At 37.2% G+C, this 19888-nt stretch overlaps 1 protein-coding gene and 1 long non-coding RNA gene across 2 annotated transcripts in view; one reads left to right on the forward strand and one right to left on the reverse strand.

Moving 5' to 3' along the window:
• The window catches only part of LOC140342986 (interleukin-13 receptor subunit alpha-1-like), a gene marked incomplete in the record, with an annotated part of 36523 nt that extends 24901 nt beyond the window's left edge, over positions 1-11622 (reverse strand). Inside the window, 1 exon segment of the mRNA XM_072429399.1 lies at positions 11415-11622. Coding sequence (XP_072285500.1) covers positions 11415-11490 — 76 coding nt within the window.
• A 106-nt stretch (positions 11623-11728) lies between these two features.
• LOC140342987 (uncharacterized) lies at positions 11729-19018 on the forward strand. Its single transcript, XR_011923223.1, has 2 exons — positions 11729-11894; positions 18793-19018. It is a non-coding gene; the product is annotated as an uncharacterized lncRNA (long non-coding RNA).
• Positions 19019-19888: the final 870 nt, after the last annotated feature.

The following is a 19888-nucleotide window of genomic DNA, read 5'->3' on the forward strand; positions in this document are numbered from 1 at the left end:
CAAGTGGTTTCTGTACATCCTGTCTATCGGACTGTAAAATTAGGCTAGTGACTTTTTCTTTATTGTTGTTAAGAAATATATCCTGATTACCACTCACAATGTAACTGAACAACCAAGAAGAAGCAACAGACTGATCATCTTATTCTTCTTTTGCTTACTATTAGAATGTAATTGTTAGCACATGTGAATGCAGAGCTATGTACTGGCTCCTAGTGCTGCCCCTTATTTCTTCTGTATTATGTAATCTGTGTATGTAATCTGTTGGAAGCGGTAATTGTCAGCTCATGGGATGTACTAGGCCACTTACCAAGAATCTGTTGGGGAACGGCAACAGATTGCCAGGGAATGGCAGTGCAGTCTAAAACATCTTAGAAATGTACTGCATTTAGCCATTTTTTAGTGTAGAGTAGTAGTAGAGTAGTGTATTTTATTAGTCAGACCACAAAACCAGTTTTTTGTTCATTGGAAGTTGACATTTTATCTATCCTGGGGCCATTAGTTATGATTATGGTTGGGTCGGATGTGTTAATACATGCGAACATGTGTAGGAATCCTACAAAACACCCATAAAGACAGACCAGAGCCGTAACTTCAAATAATGGGGCCCTCTGCAAAATATTGTTTGGAACCCCCTTCTCTATGTTTCTTCTTCCAACTAATGTGGTGACCTCTTGGACCTATCCACCAAGTCTCATACCAGCACAGCCACCCCCACAAGTCCACTTCCTTTCCTTGTGCACCGTAATGCCTGGATGAATCATTGTATATTGCAACTGAGATGTTGATGACCCCCCACCAACACCTCCTCCTACGCCCCTCTAACTGACCACTGGACAAACCAATTTACACAATGTTGACACTTTCTATTATGGATCCCGTGGAAGGGCCCAGTAGCAATCCAGAAGAAAAGAGATTGGAACTTGCTGGTTGTCGGAGTTTAAACCACCCCATAAAACTACCAGCCAATCAATGATAGTGCTATCCACTGCAAACCTTTGTGGTGGTTGTGATGCTGATATGTCATAAAGTTTGCATGCAAGAGTTTGAAATGTTCAATTTTAAAGCTTAAATAAGCCTTACATCTTTAAATATACCACACTTTACAGTAGTCCTAGCTGTAATCCTCAGCTGTGATTATTCTCTGATCTTGTGTTTTTTTGTTACTGGAAATTAGAGCCCTGTAGGGCTGTTCTATCGGATTACAGTAGTATTATCCATATGTTTCAGTCTGCCTACTGTGGAACTTAATGAGCCTGATTTATTAAAACTCTCCAAGGCTATACATTCAAAAGTGAAGCTAAGTGATCCAGTAAACCTGAAATGGATCTGGTGCAGGATTTAAAAAAATTGCAAACAAATAGTAAATGACTTTGAAGAAATCTATTCCAGGTTTGCTGGAGCACCCAGATTCACAGATGGAAGTGTATCTTCTCCAGCCTTGAAGAACAGTTAATAAAACATTAAAATTCGAGGGCATTTGCATGTGTTGGGGGGGTGACAAGTGTTATAAAAAAATCTCCTTTAGGAGTCAAGTGTGCTAGGTACTCCATAAAGTCAAAACTAAATGTAAAAGTTTGAAAAAATCAATAACACATCCAAAATATATAATGCCAAAATTATGTTATTTTTCTGTAACACTTGCAAATTAAAGGAATCTCCAAAGCAAATAGGTTACAAAATCGGTGTTTTAGTACAAGGGCCCTCTTCCTGCAAAATGTTATTTGCAAAAATTAAATTAATAAATTAAACGTCTACAGTGCCCAGCTGAGATGCCCTCTGTAGTTGTATTGTGGTAAGTGGGCTAATTTCCTCACACAGTAACTCTCCATACAAAAGAGTTTTGATGTTAAAACTAGATTTCCTTTAAAGTGGACTAAAAAATGATTTATTGCATCATTTTTTATGATTCAATAAAGAAATAGTCAAATTAAAGATTTTACACAAACAGGGGTCATTATGACTTCCCAATTACGTTTCTCTTTTTGGACTGGAATTTTTCAATAAATTTGAGCTATTTACATTTACAGAGAGTTCCCATTTACATAAACATTTACCTGCCAGCATACAAATATGGTCACTGCTAGTGTTGAATTTTAAAGTATAGGTTCAGTGGTTGTTAAAGTGGAACTCTATAAAATGATAACAATACCTCCTCCCAATATAAATACAGGATATACTGCTTATAGGTTTCTGTGAGGGAATATTAGTGGGATAACTTCCTCACATAGTAACTCTCCAAACATAAGAGCTGTAAGGCAGCATGGCAGCTCAGAATTAGCACTCTTGACTTTGCAGCATTGGGTCCCAGGTTCAAATCCCAACCAGGACACTATCTGCATGGAGTTTGCAGGTTCTCCCCATGTCTGCATGGGTTTGCTCCCACACCCCAAAAACATGAAGTGAGGTTATTTGGCTTTCTCACAAAATTGCCATTAGGCTATATAAATGACATATAACCATGGCAGGAATGTTAGATTGTGAGCCCCTTTGAGGGACAGTTAATGACATGACTAAGGACTTTGTACAGTGCTGTGTAATATGATGGTGCTATATAAATTCTTTGTAATATTAATTAGTTATCCTATTTCATGATACCTAGGGTATTTCCCTTCTCATTTCTGGTCAAGTGCCTGTCCCATTTTTGGGTTATTATGGGCAAAAACAGGGTCCTCTAATGAAGATGATCATAGGCTGCCCTGGCACCAATGTGTAAGGTAAGTATTCTTCCTTTATGACAACTATCTCGACACAGCCAGAAAAATAGTAAGTTGGGATATGCTGCTATCACTTTTAATTTTTGCTGTTCTTTGAGTCAACAGTGGCAGTATTATTTCAGTTCTGAAAGGTTTCCTATAAAAGGACATTGTCAAACAAATAAGGGCTAGGCTAATTAAAGACATAATACAAAGATTATTTGTTTGTGAGTAAAAAGAATAATAGGTTTGGTTTAACTTCCTCAATTTTTAAGAATGTTGACATCATTGACAAATAGAGCTTTTATGCACAAAGACATGCTGTATAACCATGTTTGAGACTTGTTCCATATTCTTAGCTAATAGGATGTGTCTGAAATATATTCTGTAAAACTGGCTAAGTTGCTAAAGGTCTACACATACTCCCAATGGGTTTCTCTGCTCCCACACTCTCCAAATGCCAGGCTCCCACCCCTGACTCTCGACTCCCATTAACATCTTGCCATTTGCACCTAAGCTTAACTTTTTGCAGTGGCTTCAAAAACAGCATTTCATTTTAATAAAAAGGCTGTATAGTTGGGTTTTGGATGTTCATCTTATCATTCACCATAGCAATCTTGCCCATTTTTTAAGGTTTTTGCTCTCCACCTCATATGACAATGGATACAATAGGCCTGATGGGTTTCTTCCAAATTATTTGTTAGCAAATATTTTGAATCCTGGACCAGATCCATTACATGTTTGCTGGATCACCCAGCTTCACTGACGAAAGTGTACCCTCACCAGCCTTGGAGAACTTCAATAAATCAGGCCCAATCGGTCAAGCCCTTTCTGCAGGCACAGGTTTGGTCTTCACACAATAGATATAACTTTACTCCTCACTGCCTTGATTTTTTTCTGTTCCTCATACACTATCAGAAAAACTGTCCCCGTGCTTTCTAATTAGGAGCTTAGCTTCTCTTTTCAGGTTAAACCCTCCAACAAGATGCTGATTTGTAACAGCCCTCTGATGTAGCTCTTTAGTTGTGCATACAGCAGGTTAAGCTGCTTTAGCTCAATGCCCTGCAAAACATGCATGTGCATTGTGTCTTAGATAAAGTGTAGTGAGTCATTTTATCTAGAAAATTGCCACCCATTAACAATATGCTCAACCTGACCAACTAAGCACAAAGCATATCTTATGAACTGCATCCCGTCCTGTACTCTACAGTAACCATTCTCAACCAGGGTTCTGTGGAACCCTAAAGGTCCCTCCAAAAGTGCTAGAGGTTTCTGTAATGCAGTGGCGGATTGTTTTAGCAGGATTTTCTCAAAGACTTAAAACTAGTTTAGGGGTTTGAAAAAGGTTTAAAAAAGGTAAGGGTCACAACCCCGTCATGTTCATTTTGCCTTCTGTGTCCCATTGGTGACAATGACCTAATAATGGCTGAGTTTTTATTTTCAAAATCTGCTGATTGGGGAATCAATCAGATGTGACCATGTGACATCCAAAGTAAGAAGAAGAATATTTGTCAGACTACATTTCCCACCATTCTTCCATTACAAAGGAAACTTTGGGCCTGGTTTATCAGGGCGCTCCAAGGCAGGAGAAGATAGACTATCATAACCTGGATCAGTGGTCGCCAACCTTTCCGACACACAGACCACTAAAAGTACTGGCTCCTAAAGCACAAGGAGCCGGGTGTAACTCAAAGGGGAATAAACTTCCCCCATAGTAACGTCATTATGCCAAAACCTGCCCACTCTTATCCAGACAAACAACCCGCCCACTTCCCTGAGCCTGCGATCTGTACGGGGGACATGGTCCATGGCTCTGGCCGGTGCGCCCCCCTCCCACTGACCCCGCTTTGGGGCACACAGGCCAGGGCAACGAACCACCAAAATATTCTTGCGGACAACTTGCTACCGCTGACCTGGATGATCCAACAATCCCCTACTTTATTTTTTGTTATAGCGGTCTTTGGAACTATGTTCTGTCTCAGTGATCAAATTGTTGATCAATCATTAGATGGCTCACTCAAACATATAATTCGGACAAATTCTGACTCAAAGAAGAAATTTTCTGCTATGCTGTCTTTTCAAAAAAACAAAAATAAAATCAACCCCAAATTAATAACTTTCATTTTCAGTCATTTAACCTAAAATAGTTTACTATGTTTTTGTGCACAGCTGATTTCCTGTGGGTAAACTGCAGCTGTTTAGGAGGATATATATAATACCTTTTCTTGGCTAAGTGGTATACTCATCCCCATAAATCTGGATATCCATGAAAACGTATGAGCCAGCTGTGGTAGCAGTAATGAGAAAAACTAAAAAATCTGTAGAAATTGGCATTGATCCTGTACTCACTGTTTCAAATAACTGATGGATCCCTAAGGGTTCCTTCATGAGAGTTGCTGATATTTAATAAACTTTATGAGATAATGTCACCTAGGCTATGCAGAGCAAAGTGACAGCACTCTGGCCTTTGCCGCGTTGGGTCCCAGGTTCAAATCTCGGTCAGGACACTATCTGCATAGAGTTTGCAGCTTCTCCCCATGATTGCGTGGGTTTCCTCCGGGTGCTTTGGTTTCCTCCCACATTCCAAAAAGATGCAGTTAGGTTAATTGGCTTCCCCCCAAAATTGACTTTAGACTGTAATAATGATACATGACTATAGCAGGGACATTAGATTGTGAGCTCCTTCGAGGGACAGCTAGTGACATGACTATGGACTTTGTACAGCACTGCCTAATATGTTGGCGCTATATAAATACTGTGTAATAGCAATAATATTCTTTGCAAAGCCCACTCCCCCACCAAATTCTCCTTGCTGCTGCCAAATTCAGCAACCAAAGGGAGCATCACCAATACACTCACAGTTATGTGACAATTGGAAGCTAGACTAAGAACTGTTACAAGACAGGTCATATGTGTCTCCATATCCAAAAATGCTAGAATTATTAGCAGGCTTGCAAAAAGTAGGTATGACTGTTTTCAGACTGAGACTTCATTTCTTTGTTTTTTTCCTAAACCAAATGATGTTGTTAGATATAAGTCATTTACTTAAAATCAAGAAGCCACCAAAACTAAAGTGTGCTTTTATGTAAGAATTAAATCAGCAGGGCATTATTTAAGTAATTACTTTTTCTAAAGCACATACTGCTTTAGGTTCCCTCTGGTGCTCCTGGAAAAATAAACTGCCAAGTTGTTCTTTTGACAAATTTATGCTAAACAAATAATTTAAGTTTTTTATTAAGTGAGCAACCACAAATGGATCCAGGGCTGCTTGACTGGCATCATAGAAATAAATACTTTGTTGTATTAAATTAGGTATCTTAGCCGTGCACAGCAGGAAAGAGAAATGGATACAGAAGTAGAAGTTCATATGTTTCCACATGATTTTTCAGTTAGTAATGATTATCATATCTTCACAAGATGGAGTAAACTTTTATCTAAGATAATGCTGATTATCTTGTGACTATTTAGAAGCTGAAATACATACAAACTTATAAATATTCTGAATATAAACTGTTCCACTGGGCAAAGGATTTGCAGTTGTGTTCAGACACTCTAGTGATCCTGTCCACTTATCAAATAGCAAAAGTCTTTTTAGGTTCCTCACATTTCTCCACTAGAAAACAAGTCAACTTATTCTAATGTAGAATAAAGTATTTGCCCTTGTTGCTAAGAAGACTGGTCTGTCTTGGCTTGAGGTTCTGTATGAAATCACCAAAGGCACATTGTACTTGACATGAAGACCAAAGCAGCACCTATGTGTTTGAGGATGCACAGTTCTTAGGGACTTAACATTTTTAATGCAGGTTAGCACAAAGCTGGTGTTTGTTCAGGGGATGACAGAAGACAGAAATTAAAAGGTCAAATATATTTAATAAGGCGTTTTATATCTGTGTGTAGGTCACTTTTCACATCCCTCTTGATGTTTTCAATAGATTAGATGTTACATTTGCTAAACTATTAATCTAAAATAAATTCACTAGGTCCTTCCTAATGAGTGCCCAGAGTTTATGGGCAAAACAGCTTGGTCAGTAACCTGCCAGCAGTTTGCTGATTGGACAAAAAAGGATCAATACCATTGAATAAATTATCTTTCTCCTCTTCTGATGGCTGGATTCAGGATGCTTTGATTCCTATTCTTTCCTGCACACTACAGATATATATATTTTGATGAACAGGCTGGAAGGCAGAAGACAGCTAAGCATATGAAGTTAAACATACAAGGCTCAGGCTACATACACATGCCAGAGTGACCTGAAGTTAATGATCATGATTGTCTTAGGCAGCGTACACACGTCCAATGGTTCTCGTCCGATAATCGACCCATGGCCAATATCGCACAAGAATCTGGAGTGTGAACAGCGCCCATCGTCCATCGACCGTCCTGGCAGATCCACGGATGATGGACGACGAACGATCGTAATGGAAGCGAAGGGGGAGAGAGCACAGCTGGGTGCCGCTCCATCGTTCTCCCCTCTACATAGAGCAGAACAGTGCTGTACAGCACTCGTTTATACATTGTGCAGTCCTTAGTCGTTGGAAAAGATCGTGAAAGAGCCTTTCCAACGACAATTATTGCACGTGTGTATGTAGCTTTAGGCAAAGATCCAGTTCATGTACAGCATTGTGATATCTTGTGATATTGTTCACTGATAGTCCTGGCAGATCAATCAATGAACAAACAGGGATGACTGCTGTACTTTCCCTATCAAGAAGAGCACAACTGGGTGCTCCTAATTCCCCTTCATTGTACATATAACTGAATACTGGTGTGTGTACAGTACTCATTTGTTGTAGTATTCCTAGAAACAATAAGGGCGGATTAATTACAGAAAACATATTCTAACGTGCACATAGCCTAAAAGTTACAAGACTGTAATCACTCATAATACCACCCAGTGCAAGGACCAATGTCCATATGACATTGCATGATGGGATTTTTCATGTGGATATGACTAGAGAATTGACAATTTATTACGCTAACTACAAAGCCCAATTATTAGACACTGTTTATACAAAATAAGGAACAAAATGTTTGATGTAATAATAGTGTGGTCTTAATGGAATCTCAAAGATAAAGTTTTGAGTGTTTAGTCTCCTAAGACATATATTGTCTTTCCTAACACAAAGTTGAATCATTGACCATCTGTCTTTATTCCCCAGACACTGGTAATGACTTAAGAACACTGCATTACTCATAAAACCAATGTTTGATTGGGACATGGTGTTGAAAATTGTGTCCATGTCTATTAAGACGTGTATACTTATAGTTTGGCTGTGTATACGAGTACATGTCAAATTATTGCCAGCTGAGAAATAGTCTTGCTTATATTTGTTGCAAATCTTGCATGTGTACAATGTTTATCTGATGCAGTTCATCATTCTCTCCTGATGGATTGATGAACGAGTGATAGGGAAGAGTTCCTTGCTCGTTCTGCCGCCTCCTCTCTCCATAGAATGGAATGGGTGCTGTGTGTATAATGCTTTGTTCATCTGTCACTGGAAACGATCACAAAAGTTTGTTTCCAGCAGCATTCAGCTTATGTGTGTACATACCCTTATAAACTAGTCAAAGGGTCAATGACTAGGTCATTGATTGATATTACCCTAATATCATTCTTTAACCTGGATAACTGCCACACACCTAACAACTTGAACATCCGTCATTTGTTATTAACTCAGCTGTAACAGTCACCAGCCAATTTAATATGCAAGCCAGCAGAGCCCTATTGTTTTAGTAAATGGTGCTTGTTATTGAGCGATCCCAACTGAAATAATGTAGAACTGAAGTGTGGACACCGTGATCAATGAACAAGACCAAGCATTCACAACTAATATCCAAACAATTTATTAATTAGGAAGGACCTAGTGAATTTATTTTAGATTAATAGTTTAGCAAATGTAACATCTAATCTATTGAAAACATCAAGAGGGATGTGAAAAGTGACCTACACACAGATATAAAACGCCTTATTAAATATATTTGACCTCTTAATTTCTGTCTTCTGTCATCCCCTGAACAAACACCATTTGAATAGGAAAAAAAGAGAAATACATTACCAGCTAATAGAACTGTGCTACATAGAGATGTACTGAAAGGTGCTGACATGAGGAGAGAGGGAGGTGACAGCAATATATTCTTTGGGCTGGAGAAAAAGTTCACTCTGAAGGAGTGAAGAGCTCTTTTTATTTAGGTAAAGAGGAAGTGAAATAGTTTCCTTATTCTTTTCTCCTGCAAGCATAGACAGATCCTCCAACCCAGGGGTGTCAAACTTGATTGAATACACAGAGGTTCAAAATTATAAACTTAGACAAAGTCACAGGCCAACCTTGAAATTTATTAAAAAAATTGAGGACATTTTTCCTTCTTCCTTCATTAGATATATACCCTTTTCATATGGAAACAAAAAGGTTTCGCTTCACATTCAATCTGGAACCAGCTTATAATAGAGAGAGAGGCTTGACATTTTTTTTACTTTTATTTAAGAAAAAATCCTATGTCTCTTTCTCTATTTGTAGCCTTCTGAGTTAAACTTCAATGATAACTTTTTGCACAGGCTAACAATAATAAGACATATTTTCTTCTATGAAAATCCAACTATTCAAGTCCATGCCTTGGAGTAGCATAGAAAAGTGCGGCAGAGGGGGAGTGCTGGAAATGCCAAACGTGGCCAAAGCTGAGCTAAATCTTATGAGTGGCCTCCCGCTAAAACTCCCTCTTTATTGAAAAAACGCCGCTACTAAAATACTAATTACTTGCGTCTATAAGACAGTCCAATGTGGGGCCACGCATAGGCAGAGAGCCAGCTGGTCTATAGACGCAAGTGATGCCAGGAATTGTAGTAGCAGCGCTATTTCAATGCAGCGGCCGGCCAGTTGCAGTTCATACATAGGATTCCTTTGGGGGCCAGAGGTTGATACCCCTGTTCTAACCACTCTTCGCTGGCCAACCCTGAATTTCTGACATTATCAGGTACACTAGTGCTTTAGAGCTCCGCCATTCACCAGGCAAAGGACTTTTATTTCTGACCATCACCTTGTGCATTTTAGGTCTTGACCCCCCTGATTATGATTGAACAGTGAAATAGAAGCAGCAGAACAATGAGCAAATCAAGGACACTCCATCTGATTGATTTAGTAAGTTCTTAATTGTCTAGGCGAGGAACATTGTTAATCGCATCTGATTGATTGAACAAATATCTGCATGTATAGTAGGGAACCGTTTTTAATGCAGATAAAATAAATAAAACACTTTAATACATTGTTTCTGGCGGATTGTACTGTCATCATTGTACTGTCATTGTACTCTCACATGATTACTTACAGACAACTGCGAAGTGTGTCAAAACAATGCCTGTGCTTCAGTATTCAATATGTTATTGTTGATTAATTTTTTGTGATCACTATTGTCTTGACTACTATATGTATGACCATACACAGAATAGGTGTCATTGTCCTGACTTTGGTAAATAGCAATGTTATTTAATGTGCTTTAATTGTATGTATATAGGACCTCTATAAAAGACTGGAGTTTAGCTTAACCTTCAAGCCACAAACCGCTAAAATACCCAAGCATTTTCTAAAGCATTTTATAAAAAATAGTTCAGAAGTACGAAAGGAATTCAAGCACTACACTTTATAAGGGTTGATTCACCTAGCTGAAAGAATGTGGTGAAGAAAATCTAAGAATATGTATATATCTGGATAATTGAAGTTGGCAGACTCATTTTCTAAACTACCGGTAAGTGAAATAAACTTTGCAAGGGATTATTCTCTATGCTATGTGAGCCACCTATAATCCCTTAATAAGTGAACACCAATTTATCTATAAACAATTTTGAAAATATTTTACTAATATTTGAAAATGTTTTAATATTTTAAAAAAATGCATGCACAAGTAGTCATTTTGTAAGTAATTATTTTAAATTTGCCTGTAAATAAAAAATAATAATAAATAATAATTACCTGGAAATAATAATATGTTGCCTTTTTGCCTTGTGTGTATATAACAGTTATTCTTGATAATAATCAATATTTATATAGCATCATATTACGCAGCGCTGTGCATTATGTTGCAAATGTCATACAGATACAGACAGTGAACATTTAGTGTGCAGAATAAAAATAGTGTGCAGCATTGCATGATAACAAATCAGAAGCCAGCTATATGCAACATCTAATTAGTAACTACAGGCTAAGATTCCAATCTTTGTAAAATATGTAATGTGTAATCCATCAGCTCATTTTATTATCTGTTGTAAACTAACAAGCAGAATCCAATTCATAGATAACAGGCTTTCCATTCATTTCCATGACTTTTTCTGTAATATTAAACATTTCCATGCTCACAGAAGCCACTTATTCTATTCTGCTCAGAATCTTACCCCTGACACCTATTAAAGTTTCTTGGATAAACTGCAAAATCTTGTCATCATAGAGCAAGTACAAGTCCAGCTGAATGATACTACTCCTAGCTATACCATGACCTGGCCAGATAATAACCTTTACAGACAACATGAAATGTGTGATAGCCTATAGTAAAGTATTAAGCTTATGGTAAGTTTTCCAAAATTATACACTTGGTGGGCCACTGACCACATGGACTAATTTTAAAGGGAACTCATTTACTATTGTTATATAACTGTCATATTGTCAACCATTGATACTGTATGGCACCAGGCAAACACAATCACACTAAAGCATGCTACAAAAATCTGTACTCACCATTTGCAGAAGCTGTAGAACCCACAAAGTACAGAATGGTCAGGATCAGCCCTATGTGGCAGAGAACTCTATCCATTTTTAGGTTAAATTCAGATGATTTGTCAGAGTTTATGTCCTACACTGATTTAGCAGTGCTGCAGCCTTTGCTGTAAGCTGATTATTACATGCTTTTGCCCAAAAAGAATAAGGAAACTTTCAATTTCCAGGAAACAGACTTCCTTCTTTGGTGTGTCCACCCCTTTCCTCCCACATGAGTGGAATACAGCCTCCCACAGAAATAACTGCTAGAAGTGTCACAACTCTAAAGCAAAACAATTTTTTTGCATCATTAGGCACTGACATCTGTGTGCAGAAACAATGTGAGAAAAAGGCAACATGTACAAAGAATGATTGCATGCCCTGTAATCAAAACCACAGATCTTAGTTAATGCTTGTGAAAACACCAGTATGATCATTTCCTCACTGTTCCATTCTGATGCGGTGAGTTTATTATAACATTGAATAATACAGTAACACCATATCCTTTAAGGGGGAGGAAGAACTATAAGGGTAAGGCCACATAGGCTGTAAAGAAAAGTTAGTTGCAGCTTTTGACCTTTTCTGTTTTGGAAAAAATACTTTTTTTTTTTAATTGTTTTACTGTGTCCTTTTTGTGACATTTGCACTGCATTAGGTTGCATTATGTGCATTGCATCAAAAGGGAAATAAACCTGAAAATAAAGGAATTGTAAGCAGGCAGGATCCTTTCTGCAGAAAAGACAGGCAATGTCCTACATCTAAGCTCATCTGTTCCTTGGGATCTCTGGGTATGGGATCTCCAGCCATCTTGATTGGCGAACCTCCCATGCACATTCATTACCAGCTTCTAGTTATGCCAGGATACATTATAGAAAAGATTGCAAACAGGCAATCAAACAAACCTTCTCATTCACAGAAGAGACATAGCCTGTCCCTTCTGCAGCAAAGAACCTGCCGGCTAATATTGTAATTTTTCGGTTTACTTCTGCTTTAAGGCATCCTATTCATTTGGTACATTGCAGTGAATTTTAACAATGCATTTAGCACTCATTCATACTAGTACTCAGTAATATTTGCTGTGAATTGTAAAGGAGCTCTCAATAAGTAAAGCTGTAATTTGTGTATACAATTAGCAGATATGCCTTGGGGAATTAAAAAAGGGTGTACTTATTATAAGTATTATAAGTACTTAATATTAAATATATTATGCTACAACTTAATATTGAATATTCATTTATACCCATCTTTTTTTGGTAGATTACCTACCTGAGCATCACATACTCTGCACATGTTTGATAATTTTGATTCAAGTATTTGCTGATATTTTGTATTACTATATTTTTATATTTTATTAAATGTAGTGATTTGTGAATACGTGTCAAAGAGAGAATTCATTATCCATTTCAGTTTCCCTCCCTCCTTGTTTAAAAGTTGAGATAACTTATCAGTCACCAAAGGAGTGCAGTTCAACTGAGGTCAGCTTTCTAACTGGGTGAAAGAGAAATGTACAATACAATCAATGTACAGTTCTGTCAACCCCTTCACTGCCGGTACATTTAAAAACAAATTATCTGAAAATGACATAAAATCCTCAAACATTAAACATTTTCTGAAAGAGAACCTATAGTAAAAAATTGTTGTAGTTGCATTCTTTTATGCCTCATAATATTTGCATTACTGCATATCCATAGTTAAAGTTAATTTTACGGTCAAATACATTTTTTTTATTTCAAGTTGCAGTTGTGTCGAGTCAAAATTTTAGGCCTGCCTGTAAAACCAAGAAAATGAGGGACCCAAAACTGTCAATAGGCGCTGGCCCTGGAATTATTAGTCTTGCTTCAGTGTGTGCAGCAGATGTGCATGTTTGCAGTTATATGTGTGCCTAACCAAGTTTAATGCAAGCTAAAGCTATTTCAGTACAAAAACATTGAATACTAAATATATTGTACAGGTGGATTTGTATAAGCAGTCTAGCCCATGTCCTCGTGATCATCTTGTGTGCTCCTTCCACACTTTTGCAGGTTTGGAGTGACCAGAATAGGAAAGATTTGGTTGTTATGTCCCAAAAAAAAGAAAAGCAGCAGATAATAAACAAAAAATAGTATCATACTAATAAGTGCATGTTTTTTATTAGTATAGCATGACAAGGATGACTAGCCAAAATGAGCACGAACAGTATTTAATTGTTAACTAGTGGTATCATAGAATTGAGTGCTGACGCTGACATTTTCTGGACAACACAAAAAGAATTGCCAAATTTTATTCCAGTTAGATGATATGAAAACGAGCACTCCCTGGGGTAAACTAAGTCATGTCATCACTGTTTAAGCTTTTGCTGTTTTGGACCATTGTAGGCATTCAATAAAGAAAAGTGCTAACTTTTTTTTTACTTGTAACCACCTTGCTACAATTATTATAATTATTATTACTACAGATATCATAGCTTTCTCTCATTTTTTATTAAGCAGCATTGATTTGTGTTGTTCTTTAACTTTCCTGAGTTTCCTTATAGTCTGTTGTTTCTTGGTGTACAATACACAAGAAGCATGTTTTAGCTATCAGTTGCACATTGCTGGATCATATGAACATATCTTCCAACTATGAAACCACTTGAGCAAGGTTTACTATCATCAATTGCTTACCCTAAAATATAACAAATTCTGCTGATTAAAGTGATTTTCCATAAGTGCAATTTCTGTGTAACATAACAGAAAGGTCACAGTTAATGCATTAAGCCAAATACACACGTGCAATTCTTGTCGATCTTTCACGATCCTTTCCAACGATAAGAACCGCACGATGCATGAACGAGTGCTTTACATACAGCACTGTTCTGCTCTACGAAGAGGGTAGGGGGAGAGGGACGGAGTAGCACCCTGCTGCGCACTCTCCCTCTTCACTTGCATTAGGATCGCTCATCGTTCATCGTTTGTGGACTTGGCTGTACACATGCCAGATTCTCGCCCGATATATTGGGCGAGAAAAATTTAACATGTGTACGTAGCTTTATTGTTACTTTAGGAGAGCTTTATTCTCCTTATAGCACTAGAACACAAGACAAAAAGGAAAAAAAATGTGGCTTGCATAAAACATGATGACGCCTTTTGCACAACATGTATTCACTTACATAAGCATTTGATGCTTGTAGGGTAAACTTTTTCCAGTTCATCTGCAATCAATGTTGTAAACTAGGAATTCATTTTTTTTACTTATCCAAAGAACGGGGACAAAAGTAAAATGAAACAATGTGTGCTCCAAATTCTGCCACCAATCTTTTTAAAAGCTGCTGCAGATATGATGGTGCTGAACACATAACTGAGCTCTTGTTTTTGTTTTATTGTAATTACAGGAACAGGAACATGACATTTTCATCATTACCAAGTAAAAAATAAATTCTGCAAGCATTTAACATAATACTACTACTTGGTGACAGAAGCAAAGTATAATGGACTGTGTGAACATCATGCTAACATCCCCACTTAGTAAATATTTCTCATTAACCCATCTGCAAACTTTGACTTTGGTAGTGTTTGCAATGAACAAATATGCCCTTATTGTTTGTCTGTACTGTCCTTTGGATGTTAGGTAATTTTTTAAGTTCCCAAACTTGGATTTCATTGGGAGATGTCATCTTCAGTCCTAATCTACCTTGAACAGGTAGCTTTTGCATTACTTCCCCGCAAGCTGAGGCTGTGATGCTGTTTGAACCTTAAATAAAAAGCATTTAACTGAGATTCCCTTCTTAAATCTGGCAGATATTCTGTTACTGATACCTTTATCCCCCTCCTATTGTGTGTAAATTCCCCCACCTATTAGATTGTAAGCTCTTCGGGACAGGGTCCGATTTTTTTAAATCGATGTAATTAAGGAACATTCCTTTCTTAGGAGAATGTTCCCAGGGTTTTATTGCAGAAAGGGGTAGGCAACTTGATGAAGTTATGTCTTATTTCAACCTGACTTACTATGTAACCATGTGTGTCCAATTGTTTTGTATATTAGGTGATTAAAAAAGGTGTGAAGCAGTACAAAAAATACTACTGCACTAAAAAAACTAATTTGCAAGATGAACTTCATGTAACCTTTACTCCCACCTAAATTCATTTTGAAAGTTGTATGTCACTACAGATTTCCTGCACACAGAACGCTCTCATTTTGCCTCCCCCACATCATGACTTCACTAGCTCACCACACACCACAAACTGAGGTGTAAGGAAAATTACACTTGAGGTTTTAGCCATTTGTTGGCACAAGCCTTAACTCCTTGTTGACAGTTCGCTTTTGTTGAAATCTATGCAAAGCAGATAAAACAATTGTGATCAAGCAGTATTGAACTTAGCATTTGACAAAAACATCACCCTGCTCCTTCTTTTTTGAACAATTGAATGAATCATCTACCCTTGTTGTTGTGCTTCTTCTGTTGCAATGTGCTTATTGCGTACTTGACCTTTCTATTTCTTGGCATGGTCATGTTGCTTTAGGGTATCTAGTGAACTTCCAAAAACTTTCCCCTGAAGTCTTGCCCCTACACCCTGAGACCTACACCACCAAAAACAGTCATGTTAACCCACAGTCTATAAACAAGTCTATGCTGGAAGGAGATTGGATTATTCACGTGAATTGTATTTCTCAGAAGTCGACATTGCATACCAGGATCCACCTCCATGGTAGTACCAGATTCAGACACATAGAAGGTAAAAGACCTAAAAGTGAGTTTTTTTTTAATTTATAATATTATCATAACACATAACACATCTACTACCTGTCCAAAAAAAAAAATAAAGTCAAAATAGTTGTTCATTTCCATTTAAAATGTCATGCTCAAAAGCAATTAGAATGCAGACACTTCCCAATCAAAACAATTTCCATTATTTTGGAGACAGGGGGATAGGATTGGAGGCTCTGTAGGTGACAACAGGGACATTTCTCAGGTACATTTTTTGAAAGTTTAGTATTATGATGCCCCAGTTCAGGGTTACCCAGGCCCCCCGTAAAAGGGTCTTTCCTCCAGACGTTAGTTAGTTAGGGTTAAGAGTGAGTTAGTTAGCAAATATTAATTACTTTTAATCCTGCCACCCAGCTGATGAAGGTTTTTTTTTTTAATATATTTTTATTGAGGTTAAACAGTGGAAAAATAAAGTACTAACATTTCGTTTTTTTTCAACCTGTAAACAAGAACAAAGAAAAAAGAAAACAATGCAATATTTTCAACGTTAGTTCAAATACTATACATTATTTTATAATAGTCCAAGAGGTAGGTCATGACTTTTCAATAAAACATACAACAATTATACAATGTTGGTAGTGCAAAAAGTAGGCATAATCAACATTCACATAACAATAGGGGGTTGTTTATGAGTTCAATGCAGTGTTACAAAAACAGTTGTACAATTTTGTTTTGTTAGCCAGGTTTAGTGTGTCAATAAAAATTTGAGTTTTAGACTCTTTGTGGAAAGAAGCCTCTATCCATTCCATTCTGAAAAGTTCTTGCAATTTAGTCATAAAGAGACGCATTCCTGGGGGAGTGTATTCAAACATGAAGGTTTTTTTTTTAATTTTTTTCTAGGGAATGGGATAACGCTGAGTAATTTTTAGTGTTGCTGTTTAGATTAAAGCCAATTAAAATTTTAGCCAATGCATCCAACATTTGGTTTGGTTCTAATATAACTGAAAAAACTATCATTCAAGATAACCCTAGTTAGCTTGTTCAAATTACAAAGAAAGCAGTTGCTGCCCCTGTGCACTTTAACATCAGGCTCACAATCAATGCTACTGAGCTAAGGAATACAGTGGGCAAAATTCCCATTGGCTGGTGGTTGCCGCTGCCCTGTAATATCCTCTATCGTACTTGACAATTACAGCTTCTATATTTACATTTGATCCTCATGAGCCAATGGTAATGAACACAGCAAGCAGCAACTTTTTACTACATTCTGGTGAACTGATGCAAATTTAAGCAACACTAAAAACCTTACCTATGATCTTACTACAACTGACCCCTTTACCAAAACTCTCAGGGTACATGTGTAACAAATATAGTTTCAATGTATGTTTAATTGTGATCCCATTATTTTATCTGAGTATACCAACAAAACCCAACTTCCTTACTTTGATTTGGTAACTTGAGACTCTCAATGCTGTACTGCTGCTACAGAAACCACACAGTTGCTCTTTGGAGGAGCATACTTGTCATTGTAAAATAAATTAAAAAATAAAATAGCTTTTGAAAAACTCACATTTTAAAATGATACCCTGGATCTTTTTGCTAAATTCTGGCTTAATAATATGCTGGTTTTTAGGCAAATTCAATTAGCTTCAAAATCTTAAAAAAAAAAAAAATATCAAAATGTCTTTTAAAGTAAGCCTGTTCATGAGATAAATACGGGAGCCAGCAATGCTATTCTACTTTCGAGAATGCACTTACCCAATATGCTGACTCCCTGGTTTAAGGAATTTGAGTTACTGACCCATAACAATTATGCAGAAGAAAAAAGTCAAAAACAAGTCAGAAGTTATTGACAATGACCACCTCTGTTAATTGTTAGTTTTCAGAGCGCTTAATAAAGTTTAATTTTGCTAATAAGACAATGCTAGTCTTCAGTTTGTAGAGGGGCACTGTTCTAAAAAAAAAAAAAAAGAAAAGAAAAAAAAAGTAAAAGACGTAAATAGAGAGTCCTACCTGAACTGACTAGTGAAAGTAGCAGACAGGTAAATCATCAACCGATTTGGTCAATGACAAAACTATTGACGGGCTTTTTTTGGCTTTGTGGTCCTGGGCATTTCACTGGTGGTCCCCATGTGGACCTTAGCCAATTGGCAGCCTGTCAGTCGCCCATCACCCATAACGGAAGCCATCTGTCTAGTGTTGTAATTGACATTTTGGGGGTGTTCATCAAAGTTCCTATGACTCTTTCATAAGGCAAGATGCAGCTTGTAGCATCCAGTATGTGACGCGTGTAATCCAGTAACTGAGCCACTTGACAGTCTTCCAGGAACAGCCAATCTGAACAAGCCCAAACAGTGTGTTTTGGGAATTTCTTTTCTCAAAACCAGACTGTATAGACGTAAAAGTTTATTAGGATGTCAACTTTCAAAAACACTTCAAAACCATAACCTCACATTCCCACCCTCAATCTACCTCCTCTCATCAAGTTGAAAGTGAAAAATAACCTTGTGGTACCCCAAATAACACAGGCTAAAAAGAATTGGTGCATAAAAAATGTAAAAAGTACTTTGTTTCATCAACTTTTCGAAACAAATGAATTTTCAAAATAATTAACCCCGTAATGAAAATGTTGGATGAGAAGGTTTTTCTTGTGTAATACTTAAACACTGAATTTTCTTATTGTGTTCTATACTACAGATCAAAAAGAAGGAGACATGAGGAGGAAGGAAGGGCAGAAGGATTTGGTCTGAAAAGAGGAACAATTGTTACAAATCAGGAAGAGACAGGAGCTATGAGAATGTACCCGAGCACTGCAATTCAAAGAACACATAGCTTGCAAAAGTAACAGTTGTAAACCCAATAACCCCAACCTCTTTTAATCTTTAACATGAAGAATTAAAAAAACTCTATTTTAAAAAAATAACAGCTGCTTTACTGCTATAAAGTTCCTTTTTGAGTAATTTGTATTATAAGGGGATAACATTCTGCATCAGCCTGCAAATCGCTCTCCTAAAGGATGTGAACTGATGCACATTGCCAAGGCACATTCCATGGGTGTTACAGTTTATAAATAAAGCCTGCAAAAAAAGCAACATTTAGGGAATATGACCTGTGCAAAAAAGTCATGCATCTTACTGCCAACAAGAATAAGGAAAAGTGCCTTGTGCAAAAAACACATGAGACCTCTTAATTCTGTAATGAGACTACAGGACATTAGCAGCATTCACCTGTAACAACGGTTAAAAAGAAGATCCAAACTCTTCCCTTCCCCAACCCCAAAATTTCCAAATATACATAGCACTTGGTTTCCTAAAAGGTAATAAGTGTTTGTTACAGGCTATTATGACTGTCAGGTCTGGGAAGACTGGGCAAAGTAATTGCCAGTAATATTGGAATCACAGCTGCGAAGACTGGAAACAAATGGGAGCAGGAATAGGACAGCACAGGTGTGTGTCAGTAAGGATATGTAGCGGTTGTCTATAGGGACAGGTATTCTAGCATTATTTCTTACATAAGGACAGGATGCAGAGAAGTTAAGTTAACTTTCCCTATAAATGGGTTTATTAAAATAAAATTGGCAGAAAAAATGTGTATTCTTTTTTTTAATTCTTATACCAGAATGGAAACAGCTTAATTTGTGTACTCAATATTTGTTCTCCAGTTTTATTGAATAATCCCAGAAATTTGTTCTGTTTCCTTTGGACTGTTTGGGCAGGGATAAAGCCACATGGACAGGACCTTAACAAGCCATCCAGACACAAGTCAGAGAGGAACAGATGTACAAACCTAGGAG

This window comes from Pyxicephalus adspersus, chromosome Z, assembly GCF_032062135.1.
Source record: "Pyxicephalus adspersus chromosome Z, UCB_Pads_2.0, whole genome shotgun sequence".
In the NCBI taxonomy this organism is placed as follows: domain Eukaryota; kingdom Metazoa; phylum Chordata; class Amphibia; order Anura; family Pyxicephalidae; genus Pyxicephalus; species Pyxicephalus adspersus.